The sequence below is a fragment of the Centrocercus urophasianus genome, unplaced genomic scaffold (genome assembly GCF_019232065.1).
Source record: "Centrocercus urophasianus isolate 14NV4802_14NV808 unplaced genomic scaffold, USGS_Curo_1.0 seq_16, whole genome shotgun sequence".
NCBI classification, from domain to species: domain Eukaryota; kingdom Metazoa; phylum Chordata; class Aves; order Galliformes; family Phasianidae; genus Centrocercus; species Centrocercus urophasianus.
In genome coordinates this window covers 29,079,245-29,096,907 of record NW_024884711.1, presented here as the reverse complement: position 1 = coordinate 29,096,907, position 17,663 = coordinate 29,079,245, and the positions used below count along the sequence as shown (strand labels likewise).

The window sequence follows — 17,663 nt, the reverse complement described above, 5'->3', positions numbered from 1 at the left end:
CGAGGTGTCACTGACTAACTGTAATGAAGCAGCATCTTTAAAGTCCTCATTTCATGCCACGCAACATATATACAAAGGAGAGAATCTCTTTATACAGACAATCTTGATACAGTTAGGGAAAGCAAAAATTGAAAGAGAAAAGAGAAGGCACAATTTGCCCAAAGACAAAGCCAGGTCAATGTGCAGGTGAGAGCAAAACCCGATCTTCCCAGCTTGCCAGGCATCACCCTGGCAGTTTAAGGCAAGCTGCCTCTCAAGTCTGTCTGCACAACATGCAGTGGAACTCTGCCTTTATGTAAGAGTTTGGCTTGAAGGAAGCGTGCACTTTTCACAATGAAAGCAACAAAAAAAGAGCAAAGGAAACCCTTGAAGGGCCACCTTGACCTTGAGACATCACTAACGCAGTTAGCCACTTTCAAAATCTACATCCTGACACACTGTGGGAAGATGAGCACAGGTTCCCTCCATCCTTTGTGGTTCTGCTCTGTGCATAACCCAGTTTTTCATGCAGGGACTCTGGGAGTGGGATTTGCTTGCAAGTGCAAGCATGCCTTTCAGTCAGAGAGTTACCAGAGGCAGCAATGTGCATAGTATTAGCTCAGTTTTATTCCTCTGGTTGGATTACAATAGAGCTGGCTATAAGAATGCTTGTGGCTGGTACTCATGTTCCAGACACAGTGGTGCTCCAGACACAATGAAACCTTATTCTACTATGCATCTCTATATGTTTTCACTCAAGCTTGCTTAGCCTCAGGAATCAAAATCTGCCCATTAGTCAATATGCAAACACATGCTACTGCAAATACAACAGCAGTAAGAATAACATGCCTGTATTTAGCTCTCATACTAGAAATGGGCCGTCTACTGGAAAAGCACTTGCTTTATCACCAACTGGAAAACGTATTTAGCATATTCTAGTATCAGACCACCACTTTAGAAGGGAAAACCAAAAGAAAATTTATTAAAAAGAAAAAAAAAGAAAAAAAAAAAAGAAGATACGGTATAAAAACTGTACCTGTAAGTTAATATTTGGACCTGGGCTTATAGGAAGAGTGGCTGTTGCAAGTGTCCGAGTAAGAAGCTGGTTAGGAGGATTGCTGCTAGGTGGATGTGTGGCCTTCCAGTAGGCTTCCAGATAGTCAGCAAGGTGCTCACAAGCATCTTCCAGCTGGTTCTCATCAAGAATTACATCGAACATTTCCTGATAAAGGAAACGATAAATGTTTTAGTGAGGATGACCACCAGCTCAAGGGAGATCAGCTAGTGAAATTGATGACTACTCTTTACACTCATAAGAAATAAACCACATTTATAATAATTGTATTAAGATATTTCACCTTTTTTTTTCCTTGCAAGTAATACAAAGGACAGAACTTATAACTAGTGCTGATGTTACATTTGCCAAGTCAAGCCCTCATGAATTCCACATCATAATGCACCAGCAGTCAATGAAGGTGAGAATAAGCAGCTTGAAGAAATTTTAAAACTCAAATATTCAGAAAGAAAGGTTACATATTAGTTTCTCAGCTACTGAAACAAAACTGCACTGTTAGAAAAAGAGTCCAACATCCATACGTAGAACAACTAAGTCAAAATTAAGACAAACTAAGACAAATGAGTAAATAGCAAGAGTAATGAAGAACATAAAATTTCCAAGGCAAAAGATTAATCATAGGCAGGGAGACAATTTCTTCTCTGGTCAGGGAGTTAGATGTCCTCCAGAAGGCAATTCTGAAAGCCTATGCAGGTTTCTAGCATTGTTCATTGAATCTCAAAATCACAGAATCGCAGGGGTTGGAAGGGACCTCTAGAGATCAAGTCCAACCCCCCTGCCAAAGCAGGTTCCCTACATCATATCACACAAGTAGGCATCCAGGCAGGTCTTGAACATCTCCAGAGAAGGAGACTCCACCACCTCCCTGGGCAGCCTGTTCCAGTGCTCCGTCACCTCACTGTAAAGAAATTTTTGCGCACATTTCTGCAGAACTTCCTATGCTGTAGTTTCCGTCCGTTTCCCCTTGTCCTGTCTCCACTCACCACTGAAAAGAGTCCAGCCTCACCACTCTGCCCCCCACACCTTACATATTTATAGACCTGGATCAGATCTCCTCTCCGTCTTCTTTTCTCAAGGCTGAACAGACCCAGTTCACTCAGCCTTTCTTCATAGGGGAGATGCTCCAGGCCCTTCACCATCTTCATGGCCCTCCGCTGGACTCTCTCCAAGAGATCCCTGTCTTTTTTGTACTGGGGAGCCCAGAACTGGACACAGTACTCCAGATGAGGCCTTCCCAGGGCAGAATAAAGGGGGAGGATCACCCCCCTCAACCTGCTGGCCACCTCTTTTTAATGCACCCCAGAATGCCATTGGCCTTTTTGGCCACGAGGGCACACTGCTGGCTCACAGCCAACCTGTCGCCCACCAGGACACCCAGGTCCCTCTCTGCAGAGCTCCTCTCCAGCAGGTCATCCCCCAACCCGTACCAGCACGTGCAATTATTGATGCAAGACTCTACACTTGCTTTTGTTAAACCTCATCTGGTTTCTTACTGCCCAGCTCTCCAACCTGTCCAGGTCTCACTGAATGGCAGCACAGCCTTCAGGTGTGTCAGCCAATCCTCCCAACTTCGTATCATCAGCAAACTTGCTGATTGACTTCCTGAGGAGCTGAGAAACTAGTATTGTAGTTGAGATGCTTGATCTTCAATGATGAAAATGTTTCCCTCACTTGGCTTATTAGCTGTGGCAAATTTCCACATCTGTAACTGAATTGAATGTTTGTCTTTTGGGTTCTGATCACACTCCTGGCAACTGAGTTTGCTGGTAATACCGATCACCGCATCTTACAAACGGCCTACGTGCATGTCAGTAGAAGGACCACAGATTTCTCAGCTACGTGCACCCCACAGGTCTTTGCCAAAATTGTGACCAAGAATGTCAGCGGTGATGGATTGTGGTGACATGCTGAAGGAGAACTATTCAAGTCATCTGCCTTACCTTAAACTGCAATGTCATTAAGAGTTCATTTTTAGATCAATAACTCAGAAAAATATATCAAGTAAAACAAACACTCAGTTTGTTCAAGCAATGCATGTATTCAGCACATATCCTAAAAAATGTTTGTGACAAGGAGTGTTTTTCCTCTGTATCCTTGTGTAGAGCCCAGAGACCTCAGGAGGCATTCTGCAAAAAAAGCAGTGAAATATGGCCAGAAGGAAGCAAACAATCCGAGCAATTACATAACTAACTTGGTTGACAGGAAAGGCATCTCTAAACAAGAATCAGCTCCTCTTGGCCGAACAAGACACAAATCAACATCAACTCACAGGAGGACACTGTGCCAGTTTATCAGCTGCCACCATCTGAACATTAAGATGTTTGGCCTGAGATTTCCCTCGAGATTTTATTAACCTCTGTAAAACCTGCGGAAAATAAGACATTTGTAAAAGTATGCCGGTAGTGGAAAAACAAACAAACAAACAAACCAACAGTAAATCTGACCTCTCTCCCATTCATTTTGAGAAGACTTTTCTCAGTAAATGGCCTCTAAGCAGGTACGGACATAGTGTACATTTTAAGCCACTTAAAATCCACTTGAGCAGGTGATTTTCTTCATTTCTGGCTTTAGGAGCACCTCCCTTGCTGTTTACATCCAGAACAAGCTAATTTTCATTTACACCCCAATATCTATGTGCTGTTACCAGCACTAAAAATTTCCCTTCCTCTGCCACTTCTGTGTTTGTTTCTAAATCAAAATTTAGATTTAGAATATATTTAGAATCTATTTAATTGCTCTCCTCAATAATCTTCTCATTTTTCAATCTTGTCTTTCAAGTGCCTCTTCACAAGGCTGGTTTTTCAGAGCATGAAAGTACATAACCAGGAGGTGTTAGAGTTCACTACATCACTCTGATACTCTGATTACTTTAAAATCTTTCCTTCTTTTCTCTACTGATTGAATAAATCATTAGCATCACTTACAAGATTGATACTAAAGAACATGCGAACACACACAGCATAATCCCAATTTTAAAAATCATTGGAGCTACAGTGTCTTTTCCCACATGTGTTTTGGTAACCTGACAGCTAAAGTATTCTTTGAATAGTAACATTTCACTATCCTAATTAAAATATTAACAGTATATAACTTTAGTAAGGATACATGATCATCTGCATTTAACAAAGCAAAATGAAAAGAAAAATGCCTACATAACACAAATATCAGTAAAATATTTACCTTAGGAGAAGAAATCTTTACGTATACTATAATGGGTGCCAGAGAGGTTTTGCTCAGCTGTGCTGGGTGATTTATGGTGTCAGCATCAAGCACTACCAACTGCAGTGTCCTTGCTAATTCAAAAATCCGTTCAATTTCACTCTGAACTTCAGCTGCAGGTAAGGAGAAAATCATAGTCAGGAAAATGTTTAAAGGCAAATAATTATGAGCTATGTAAATAGAAAAACCTGAAGTATGCTGATGTGTTGCACTACCAAAGGACGATGCAGGTGGGAGCAGCCACTAACTGCTCGTGTCTGCTGCTGGGAAATGAAGGTGGCATTAGTGAGAGCCCCAGCTCACTTTCCCCGCAAGGGAACTCCCTGACCCTCTCTGCCTTCACTGCTCTCACTTTCCCATACAACCCAATCCCATGTACATAAGAGAAAAACCTGGTTCATCATGTACCTATTCCTATGCTACTGTTCCATGTAAATAATTTCATCTTGGGCATTAATTCCATGAGGCAATTAATTTGCCCAAACTGGACTCCTAGGATAGGCATGAAGATGTACTGAGGTTCTGTTTTGCCATTTATTTCATCTCACCAAAGCATCAGAAAACAGGATTTCCTTCATATAGTATGGTGCCATATTAAATATTTGGTCTTAATTAATGAAAAGCAAAATCATCCTGGAAATGGAATGACATTTTCCTGCTCAAGTCTTGCCATGTCTTCACAGAGAAGTGCCCCTCTACTTTGCTCTCTTGAGGCTTTCTGTGGAGTACTGCATCCAGTTCTGGGGCTCCCAACACAAGGACATGGAGCTGTTGGAGCGGGACCAGAGGAGGATCATAAAGATGACCAGAGGGCTGGCATACCTCCTCTACGAGGACAGGCTGAGAGAGCTGGGGCTATACAGCCTGGAGAAAAGAAGGCTCTGGGAAGACTTCATAGCAGCCTTCCAGTACCTGAACAGGGCCTACAGGAAAGATGGGGAGGGACTTTTTATAAGGACATGTAGTGACAGGACAAGGGGAAAGGGTTTTAAACCAAAAGAGAGACAATTTAGACTAGATATTAGGAAGAAATTATTTACTGTGAAGGTGGTGAGACACTGGAACAGGTTGCTCAGTGAGGTTGTGGGTGTCCCCTTCCTGGAAGCATTCAAGGCCAGGCTGGATGGAGCTGTGAGCAATCTGGTCCAGTGGGAGGTGTCCCTGCCTGTAGCAATGTGGTTGGAACTAGACGATCTTTAAAGTATCTTCCAACCCAAGCTATTTCAACTATTTCAACTATTTCAACTTGTGAAATTACACAAGTTGAGGGACTTTCTATGAAGTTAGAGAGCCAGGCAAGATTGTAATCCACATGAGTTTTAAGATCGTGCACACTCCGTGAAACAAAACCAGTATAGATACCTAGACAGTTCAAAGCAAATATTAGAAGATATCCAGCAGACATTTAAATGTCAAGAAGAGGTACTAAATACTTATTAAATATTTTCTAGAAATTACACTATCAGCATTTTATCTATTGTGCTGGCCACAAGCATTATGTTTACTGGAAAATACAGACAATGGTGTCTGGCTACCTGAAACTACTCACTCAGGAAAAGCCTCTCTCTAAAGAGAGATGCCCTTTTCAAGAAGTGTTAGGAGATAAATTTTTGTCTTCCTAGAATAGCATAAAAATTTGGCAGCACAATAAGGCTGAAAAATTTCCAGGAGAGAGAATTTCATCTTTGTAAATCTCCATTTACTTTAAAGTCTTTTGCTCCAAGTTAATAAGTGAATACTACAATCTCTTCATGAATTAAGTAACATCTTAAGTGGCCAGCAGAAAATCTATGTGTGGTATTCTGTACTGGAGGAGTTCAACATTGTTTTGGATCAATTGAAGATCCTCTCCATCCATTTGTAGTTATCTCCTGTTATGGCGGAGTCCGTGTCAGTCTTTTACAACAGAGAAGATTCTAAGATGTGCATGGTGTTCTGGAACAGAGAGCATCAGTGTGTGCTTTCCTGCTTGTCAATAAAAGCACAATGGCCCAGCTGCTGTCTGAATTAGGACCATGTTTTTGAAGACAGGACTTCTGATAGATCTTGGCACATTTATGATTACATATTCAGCAATTTCAATGTGTATAGATATTGCTGGAATGATTCAATATCATTACCTCTGTGATTTATTAGAAGACAATCAATAGTCTACGTCTAACTTAAGTCCAAGCACCAACTAGAATAAACAGATCAGAGACTATTTGTCTCTGTGTATTGACTGTTCTGATGATGAGATTGAGCTGCTTTCCTGCAATTGTAAACCAGGCTCAGTGCTTCAGTCAATATCAATATCAGCTAATGTATAATTTTTAATACCATTTCAGATAGCTGAAAACCTTTGTTCAAGACGAATTGTATCTGCAAAATCTGTTTTTTTGACAGCATGTCTTAATTTTGGCTGGGGAAGTAGTATTTGCTACACTACTGCCAGTGTAGGATATGTCAATGCATACTAAGATTTCCTACTATACTTTTTGAAGCAATACTTTGCTAAGGCTGAGGATGCCTTACCATCTTCTGTTGTGAATCATATTCAGGGCAATAGCTGCAGATAACTATAGTCCTATGAACCAACAAGTTTCCACCTGTGTCTGGAGGTGGAAAGAGATCTTTTTCATCAATTAAAGGGCATTTCAGTATTTATCTTTCTCAGCTCTGGTATAGCAGAAAAGTTCAAGGACAAGCACTGCATGGCTTCTGGACTAACATGTGCTTCTGCCTCTCAAATCAAGAGTGGGTGAAAAAATGCCACAGAAGTCTCTGATGAGGTCCCAGTCTTCAGTCCCTTGGAGTATACTTCCCCAGCTTCCAGAAGAACCTGCATTTTTTCTTGAAACCGTCCTTATATTCTACCTCTCCACTATACATACTACTGCTGCAATTACACAGCCATTTAACTGCAATAATTTTTCTTTTCAGCTTTTTTTTTTTTTTTTTTTTTTTTAATTTTCCATCTTTTAGCAAAGAATTTGCTTGCTGAAAATATTTCATTTACATGTCCAGGTAACTTTGGTTATTATACGCATATCCATGAGCTTAAAAATTACAATATTACTTAGTCTCTAGCACACATTTTATGCCAATATAATTACCAATCATATGTAAGTCAGTGCAGTACCATGAGAAAATGCAGAGATGTATTGCTGAGAGCTCTCTCTATTTCAAAGAAATAAATAACTTGTTTTTTCTTCATATGTCCTTTAGAAACCTTCAGGAAATTTCATTAAAATACTTTGACAATACTGTATCACAAAATTATTTGTAAGCTAGAATTTTGGAAAGTCAGAACAAACTTCTATTTCAGAACTACCTGGAGAATTCATTAAAGACGTCAGATGTTAACAAGACTGACCTGGCAGAAAACTCAAAAAAGCATTCTGAGACAAAAAAAGGCTGATAAATTAAAGGTGGTTCAGGATCTTTATGCCAGTCTTTCCCCACCTGTGTGTAAAATGACATAAAGCCACATCCTCATGATAATCCCAAGCTGCTTGAGGTTTAGCCGGTTACTTTATCAAATCTGAGAATGTAATGCCTACAACTGATAGTTCTGTACATCATAAAGAGACAACTAGAATTTCTCATGACACATCAAACATGTTTTTCCTTCTCTTTTATCTACATTAGATAATTGAGGCTTTTAAACAGAAATACACTCTTGGTCAAATCCCAATTATGCATTCCTGTTCCATGGCCTCTGTAAGTAGAAAAGTAGCCTTCTGAACCCTAGCTAACTTTTAAGCTTTCCCCCTAAATCTGATTTTCTGGGGTTACACTTCCTAGAAACACGTCATATGTAAAACAACTGACATTAAACTGTCAAGCATGGAGAATACGTAAAGTTATCATACGTATGTTACGTGTGTAAATTGTTACTAAAGTTTCAAGCATTTAACTGGACTTTCACATAGATATCAAGAAACAAAACACAATGCTGAAATTTGCACTGAAACTTCATTACTATTTCTTCAAGCTTTTCTATTTTACTTTGAAAAACCAAAACTCTGGGATATCAACCAAATGATGTGAATAGGAGCTTTATATTTATCTTGAGACAGATTTCCAAAGGTAGGCATTTGATTGAACATGCAAATTGGGTGCATATAATGCCTGATTTGTTACTACTTATGCACATACAATTAGGTACACAGCAGCAAATAAACAGACTCACAGTCACTTGACTGCAATCAATTTATGATACACACAGTGACATTTTACATCAGCACTAATGTGTGCATTAGAATATACAGACTAAACACCTTAGAAATTTATAGTGGAAAAACCTAATCTTTAGTGTTTACTTGTCCATCTCAACTTCATTTTTAGTATTACTTAAGTAAGGAAAAATGGCAAAATTTACAGGGGAAAAAAAAAAGAACACCAACAAAACAAAAAAAATTAGCAACACCGTATAGCATTGATTTTTGTCTATCAGTGAGCCAACTAGACACACAGTGATTTTGTGAGGTACAACAAAGCACTGAACACAAAACAGCAGGAAAAGTAATTTGCAAGCTTTTATACATACCCAAAACATCTGGAAAGGGAGAGCATTAATGAAGCAAAGAATGGAAAAAGCCAAGACAATCAGGTTCTTGTACAAAGCATACAGCATGAGGCAAGGTTATAACAAGTGTAACATACACAGCAACAACGAGAAAAAGGTTTGGGTCATTTTGACAAAGAAATGCAGCAAAAACACGAAGCTCGTTCAGCAGTTTCTGCAAATGACATGTGCACATGCAGAAATTTAACCAAGCCAATTGGGACTGACTGATTTTCAGGCGAATGGGATTTAACTGTGTACTGTACTTGCTTGAAAAGTCCTTTTTTGAAATTACAGATTTCTTTTAGGCTTTTAGAGAAATGAAACAAGTGCCCTTAAGTTTAGTTAAACTCATAAAAGTACTGACAAGCAAATATTTCCCTTTAAGAACAGAGGAAGTTTTCATATAGGAGAATAATGAAACTGCACCTTTCTACTAAATCTTTATGAGCTAATCACTATTTTATAAGATCCTTAAATAGATTAGTTTTACACTAGAATGCTCTAAGAATCATAAATATTTAGCTGTAGCCTTGGTTTCCAACGAATCAAATCCCCAAGTCTGTTTTTATCTCGTTCCTTTACGGAAGCAAACTTTCAGTCAATGGGCATCTAGCATTAAGCCCGTTGAGACTTCCCTTTAATCCTGTGAACCTAATTCCTCATGCTAATTCCTACTCCTCATTATCACACTGTGTATGCCTCCTTGAAATCATTTCATTTATTAAATCAGTTCCAAATAGTAGTGATTACTCAACTGTTGACTATGTTACGTACATTTTTAAGCAATATGCATCATAGTACAAACCCAGGTTGGATGATAAGGTAAGAGGTGTTGATTGCCCAGGCAGCAGTTTTTGGTATTGACACAGCAAGTACACTACATCTGTACCACATTTAATTCTTTTAAAGAACAAGGGCCTTACATAAAAAAATGAAGATATATTTTCAAATTTGTAAGAAATAGCATTCTCTGCTGCAGTTACAACAGCTGCTCACAAATGTGAAAATAATTAGTTAATTGACTGCCTAGGTCCATGGTGTATTCATACACAAAGGTGGGTGAGAAAGCAATTGCCTTCCACTGCACTTGGAAGGGATCTCAATTAATACAGAGACGTTCTGGGGAGTTGTATCTGTTGCATCAGAAAGCCATTTTTAAATTATACAAGACATGGAATAAGCATATAGGTTTCAGTTCATGCTCTCCTGGCTGTTCAGGGAGGAAACAGACAAACAGCAACTCATCTCCCATGTCCTAAAGCAAAGAAGCCAAGAACCCTCATTCAGAGCTAACCCAACCCAACCCAACTCAATTAAACTCCAACTTTTCTTCATTAGGAAGATCAAATTTCATTGCAATACATACTATTTCTATAAAGCTGGACAAGAAATAAATCATTGTAGATGATGTGGACAGAAATTCTGTCTTTTTCTAGAGGTAATCGGGAGAAAAGGATCTATTATTATTACATTATGTATAGGAAAACATAGGATAAGAAAACTTTTTTCCTGCAGCAGATTTGTAGCAGGTACTAGAAAAGAACTAAGGTAACCTGAACCTTAATGATTTATCTATGACTGATAAATTTAATAATATCTTTAATGATACTTCTAATAATACATATTTGTATATATTATAAAAATATATAAATATACATTACACATATATCAACTGCAAAGGTAATACTAAAAAACTAGGAAATGCTAAGATCGCTGTTTTAATTCAAACCTCATGTGCACTGTATTATAAGATAGCGCATATAAGATAGTGATTTCTGGGATCACACTCTAATTTTGTTTCTGTAAGAATGCTGTCTCAATCAGTGCATAACTCCATACACTCAAATAATCAGCAGTATTGAATCAATTACTTTCCCTTTGTTGACAAATCCATGTTAGATATCTCAGAGCATATTGTGCTAATCTTTCTCTGAAAACTAAATGAATATAGTTCTTGTAGGTTATTTTATGGAATTTACTGTGGTAGTGTTTGACTGCTCCAATAAAATGATTTTTCACATTCAAATGTCCCAGTTCAGTGACAGCCTGGAATAATTTTTATTTTCCAGATTGGAGTGACAGAGATTAATCACAAGCTATCACTCATCTAGGAGAGGGTAGGATCAATTTCAGAAATATTGTACCTGATTATTCAGAATAATTACCATAGTAAAATACCTTTGCCAACTAGGAAGCTAGAAGCCATCCTACAAGAAATCATGAGTTTGGGGATTATTTCTTCCAAAACGGAACATAACCTTGCTTCTTTTAAAAGTCACTACTAAGATTCAGGACATTGTTGATGCTACTACGTACATGATATCAGTGCTGATTCCAGAGAAAAGACAAAATAGTCATGCTAGGCTGGGAATGAAGAGAATATCTCCCTAGTTAAATGACTGATAGAGAAGAGTCTAAAATAAGACGACTTCTGGGGAACGAAGAGCCATAAGAATGGTATTTTGCAAGGTCCCCAGCAGTAGCTCCAGCTCCATAAAATACTGCCTGGTTTCCATCTGCATTTTGAAAATCAGTGTGTTACCATGGAACATGCTAATTTTGATGTTATGTGTTATTTTTTGACAAGTTCAAGGCTCAAATTTCAGTTACAGCCCCAATACTTAATAGCTCTACAAATTATGCCTGAAGTGTACAGAAAACACAGTGGGAACAAAACCTGCCATCTATAAGAATTTTGGGAGAGGTGTGTTGGATGCTGAGATTCAAAATAGGAGATTATGGCATATCATTCTTCAGCTTAAAGACTATCAGGTTGTAGGCAGCAGACCTTCCTCTCCCCCTGGGGCTATTCCATTTTTGAATAGAGAAATAATATCTGCTGAACCAAAAAAGAGCGTTCAGCACTCATTATTCTTCAGGCTGAAACACAGATCCCTCTTCCATACCAATTGCAGCAGAAGCTTGACCCTGGGTATCATACATCCCAAATGTGTTTTAATTACTGGTATGTTAAGTGCTTTGAGGGTAGAAGATGAGCGATGACCTTTTTGATCAAAATTTTATGTTGTTTCATACAAACCTTCTCTGTTAAAATTGATAGATTTACTTGCCACAAAAATTTTTAGTCAAATCAATATTTTCTGCCTTGTTCCAGATTTAAATTGAAAATGCATTTTACATTTACAGTATTTCCTTTGCCTTCCTCAAGATTCTTGCTTCATACATTATACAAGAAGGTGAAACAGTGGCTGACCTCTGTCACTAAGCAATTCCATTTTTCCATTAGTAATTTGTGCATTTAAAAAAAAACAACAACAATAAGCTAAGGCAGAAGACTGGTGTAAAAGCAGTCTGCAAACATGTGACCAAAGACCAAACTGCAGCCTACATAAACTACAGTACAAACATGTTGAACAATAAACCCTTACACTAATACTTCCTAATCTTTATTTTGCATAACTCTCATTTGTAAACCTAATAATATTCTCATAATGGAACATTTGGTAACTTACACATACAGCAAATTCATCATACAAACTGAGAATAAAAATTCCGCAGTAGGGTATGAGGTTGCCACCCATGTCTGCAACTTGAGCCAACTAAGTACTCATAGCAGTGGTATGCTGTCATCTTCTTTGTGAACCGCTGGTAGAGGAGGACACCTACAAAGCTGTTTTCTTACTGACTCTATTTCTGTTTTGAGTTACGTTAAAGCAAGCTACGGAACAGGCTGTAATACTCCTTGTACTTTCTTTTCTTTGCCCTTGCACAATGGCTTTCCAACTGACTTAATAAATCAGGTCTATTTTCTGACTGCAGTTGTTTTATCTTATCTCAGTTTTCCTTCCAGCCCACTGCCACCACATCATTTTTCCTCCTGACTTCCTTTCTGACCAGTTTTCTTCATCCTAAGTTTTTGCCCAAGCCTGGACCAAATCCCCTTCACCAATAGCTTCAACTTTTCCTGCTCCTGTTCCATAAATCCAGCAATTTCCGTGCTGGAGTCTCACACCTCTTGCCTTTCTCCCTTCTTCTTAACAGTGCTTTGTTGAGCAGAGTTAAATTCACATCTTTTTACTCAATTCTCCCAACAAAGTAGAAAATAAAAACAAACATAAATACTTTCCTGTTTTATTTGAGTTTCACTGTCCTGATCCAATCTGCAGGGGACTCAGTATCAGCACTGGACCTTGACCAGTCATGTCTAGACTGTAAGTGATCTAGATGCAAAGCCTGGCTTGCGCTATCTGCTGTTTCTACTGAAGCTTATAGTAATTTGATCATGTTTTCTCACAATTTTCATAAAAATGTTCAGAAGCATATAATTGAAATACACTTTAGCTCACTTCTAAATTTCAAAACCCTGCTAGATAATAAGGCATATAGAGTATTGGAGTAAAGGTTTTGAGAATAATTCAACAGAGATAAAATCATTTTTTGCCCGAACTTCATTGTTAAGAGAGACCTAGTTGCTCTAACTAACATTTCCCAAGGTAAATCAAAATCGTTTTATAAATCAGATACATTTTAGGAGTTGTAATCAACCGAAAACCAGATCTATAACATGAAATCTTAGGAAATCTTAGGTAATAATAGGTCTTAGTTACAAAAAATACAGACATTTCTATATATACAAATATACATTGTGGATGTTTCCAACTGAGATTCTGTCAGTACTTCCATTTTAAATTTATCTAAAATGTTGATAGTCTTAAGGGTAAGGTTTTCCAGGACATAATAGTAAACAATTCAGAGCAAACATTCACTTTTTTGTTCTTTTTTAACAAGACTGAGCTGCATTTATTTTATAGATTCTTTTCCTTTACGTATTTTTCTGATAGCTGTTAAACAAGTATGAGCATATTTTAGTACAGGGAGTAGATGATATGCTTACTACTGCTGCATGTATTTGTACAATAGAGTAAACCCATGCGTTGATGTTCAGGCTGGGAAACCAATCATAGCAGTTCTGTTTACGCTCCATGACTAGGTGACATCCATTCTTACTACAGATTTTCAATTCAATTTATAAATATTGCTATCTTTTCACTACATTGTCAAACAGATTTTGGCCACAAAACTGAAATTAACATGGAAGAAAATTCTTGTGTATGAAGATTTCATTACATACTATATTACATATTTATTTGAAAGCACTCAAAATGAGACAAACTTGGAAGCCATCAGACTGTGTGAAGATTTACATTATCCACATACCTGAAAACAAAAGTTTTCAGAAATAAATCTTCAAGAAAGAGAAGTCAAACTTTGTGTGGAAGAATAAGATTCTACAAAAGACAGCTATTTTATGCAAATATTAAATACACACTTAATGCTCAGAAATTCTGCTATAAAGCTAGGGATAAGGAACTCTGTTTTCTGTCCCACAGATTTGTAATATTTCAAAATATGTGTCCAGAAGAAATCAAACTCTCTGCACGCTTCAAAGAAATACAAGCTTGTAAAAGAACAGCCCAAGCTATATCAGTTTTAAATTCTTGAAACATGTACTTCAATACCTTTTTTTCATGTGGAAGATATCAGTAGATACCACTGCTCAGAATCCTATCAAAAATATTGATATCCATAACATCAACATTGCGTATTCTGATAATGTTACCTCTGTTTAACCAGAGGAACATCTACTTAGATTTTATTTACCTTATGGCAGCTACTTCCCACTGAAGCTAACAGCAAACACGAGAAGTGTACATAAGCAGGATAAAACCATACCAGCACTACATGATGTTTAAGTGGTAATGACTTAAAAATGACTTCCAGAGACAGGATTTCTGAACTACAGGAATCGTGATTTTCTCACAGCAGAGAGAAGGCTATTTTTAACTTACAAGAATTGTGAGTAGTGAACACTACAGCCAGTTTGAAAGTAGCATCATTCTAGGTACTTACCTAAGCTTGATCTTGTGTTGGATCGCTCTATTATCGCATGCTTACTGGGGTTGTTTAATACTGAGCGTTTGGCAAGCGAGATGTCTGCTGTGACTCGTGTAATTGATATACTGCAAAAGTAAAATAATATAGAAGGGAATGCTATTTATTTTGAGGAGAAAAGAAATTCACTTAAAATAAAAAGTTGGCTAAGAACACAGAAAAAGAGTTTTTCCTTGGTGCCTCAGTATACTTTGCACAAAGTGAACAGAAGAGATGTAATTATGTTACAAGAACTATTGAGAAGACAGCCCTCTTTCTGCATACTACCAAACTGTAGCATGATCATGATCTGCAAAATTACTCCAGTCTGGGGACAGAGAGGTAGGGAAATGATAGAGTTGTGAGGAAGATGTACTCCCTAGTGGCTCCAAGCCTGCTGTGGTTAGACTATTTTGATTGTTTTTGTTTTTATTTTTCCAAAGGTACTGAATGACATTCTGGCTTATTATATACAAAAATGTAGTGATAACAGGTGAAGGTAAAACTTAACAGGCAAATCACACGATACTTACATTTATTCTTCAGTTAACTACTTGGTTTTTTGTTGTTGTTGTTGGTTTTTTTTTGTTTTGTTTTGTTTTTTTTAAACAGTGTGCAAGAGCTACCTATATTTTTCCAGAAAGTTCAAGCAATATGTTGGCTATCATCTGAAAATGAGGACTGAAATATAAAGAAACAAACACTGGAATGAAAAAGCAAATGAGAACTCCGGGCTGAGTTTCTGGTAGGCTCAGTTCTGTGTTTAGAAGAAAAGATGAGCCAAGAAATAAGTGATTACTTCCAGTTTGCACTGACCTTCTACATAACCTTCTGCATATTCTTCTTCCTAGGAAAACAGTTAACTCAGTTTGTTTTGCTTTCCAGGGTCAAAAAGCACCCTTTAGCTAAATTCCCCTTCCAGCTCTGTTCTAACAAAGTTTTAGAGGTCACATTTTTCCAGTGCTGAGAGTTAAAAAAGGCTTATGTTGCTCTCTTGTTCTTCCTTGTATGATTTTACTTGCAATTTAAAAGAAGAAAATGGGTTTGGAGAGGGGGAGCTACTCTCTAAGAAACATACTTAGATGCTGTTCATCTGAAATGTAATCAAAAAAGTCATTTTCCAGTGAGTTCAATGCGTGTATAAACTTTCTATAACCAGACAAAATTTAATAGAGACAGAAATCAATACAGAAAAACAGGAGTTATTTCCACAATACTGATTAGTGACACCATTTTGAAAATTCAGGCTTCATATAACTAAAGCTAAAAAAATAACCAAGTACTATGATTTTTGGCCATTAGCCTTAGAATGAAATCCAACATGTAAATTAGGATACCGATTAGATATTTTTATTTACTAATTGACAATTTTTCTCCTGCCAATTTCCTTCCAAGGTTGTATAGGAAAGAATTTTCCCGTTTTTCAAATGCAATTATGCAACATTGAAGGAAACAATTTTTCATTTTAAGATTTCAACAAATTTTTAAGATCATTTAAATGTCTTTCCTGATGGAAGAACAAGCCAGCTCTCAAAATAAAGGGTATGTATGTCATTGTTCCTTAAAAAATTAATTAGTACCCAACAGGATCAGAACTCAAGCAAGTTTATAATGCAAAGTACTTACCGCCCTTCAAATCTATGTTTTAAAAAATCAAATAATGCTTTTTGCATCATATCTGTTACCTAAAAGCAAAGAAACAAGAAATTAATAATTAGATAGGAGAAACTGATGATAGCTGATGCTAACAATTTAGAAAAAGATATTGAAGTTGACAGTAAAACTTTTATCTGAACAATATGACAACAATGTAAATAATTTTGTCCTAATCTGAATTTGGATATGAAATAAAATGAATGTAACCACACATCTCATTGAAGTATAAACTGTCTATATTTTTGTCTATGATACAAATCATATTTTTCAGCTTAATTACCTCCAAACATTCAAATCAACATGATGCAAAATATTTTTGGCAAAATAAAATGATTTGCAACAATCTCTTACCTCATATCCCTTCAAAGAAGGTCCCACTAAAACTACAGGTCGCATAGAAGGCACTACATCATAGGGAGGGATGTGCTCTGTCTGTAAAACAGAAAAAGATTTCAGCATTGCAGCACTTAGAGTGTAAAATATTAGTTACAATATTAGCAACTCTGAATTTCCAGTGATGTCACCAATGGAAGAATTGTGGATTGATTAACTTTTCCTGAAAATTGGAACCCAAGGACTTCACAGGTTCACAGATTTCTTTCTGAAGAAGCTTTTCTTTGACTTACTATTTACTTTCATGTTTGCGCTGAGCAGTTCTAAAATGTTTCTCTGGAGACATTCACATGTGCCACTGCATAATTCACGACTGGTTGACTGAAAAGGCTAATTCCAATAGTTAAGGATTTGACACAATTGTCTCTGGAGATGTGACACCTTTATTCCTACTAAGTTTTTCTTTGTCAAATTACAAAGGAGAAAAGTAAAACAAGAAGGAAGAGGAGAAGATTAGAACATCTCTTTTTATGCTCAGATCTGCTGACTGATTTGCAAAACTTGACATCACTGGAAATTCTAATGGAAGCGATCATGGTCTGACTTCCATATTTGCATACACAATTCACTTCCAAAAGGAATCAAAACAATCACTGATCAAGTTAGTATTTAAAGAAAATTTTCATAAACAGAGCTTGGGATACCAATACTTTTACTCTGGGAAGTGCCATCACCACCAAAGAGCAGACTGTGTTAGTACAGTATTCACCAAACTACTTACTAACGTATCGTGCATAATTTACAAAAACTACTTTGAAAAAGAAAAATAGTTAAGACTACTTGCTTCCAAAGACTACCACAATTTTTACATTGGTATTGAAATAACATAAAAGCAGATTAATCCATTTTATTTTCTTTAATAAATTGCTAATCAATATATACCTCCAAGAGTAGCAT

General features: G+C 37.1%; 1 protein-coding gene across 6 annotated transcripts in view; it reads right to left on the bottom strand.

The window, feature by feature from the left end:
* CACNB2 (calcium voltage-gated channel auxiliary subunit beta 2) overlaps positions 1–17,663 on the bottom strand; it is a 230,526-nt gene that overhangs the window by 11,333 nt on the left and 201,530 nt on the right. For all 6 annotated transcript variants that reach the window (XM_042816657.1, XM_042816658.1, XM_042816659.1 and 3 more), the window contains 6 exons: positions 16,725–16,805; positions 16,344–16,402; positions 14,697–14,806; positions 4,235–4,386; positions 3,324–3,419; positions 1,016–1,201 (listed from right to left, as the gene is read on the bottom strand). In XM_042816657.1, the coding sequence (XP_042672591.1) occupies positions 1,016–1,201; positions 3,324–3,419; positions 4,235–4,386; positions 14,697–14,806; positions 16,344–16,402; positions 16,725–16,805 (684 nt within the window). The remainder of the gene's footprint in view (positions 1–1,015; positions 1,202–3,323; positions 3,420–4,234; positions 4,387–14,696; positions 14,807–16,343; positions 16,403–16,724; positions 16,806–17,663) is intronic.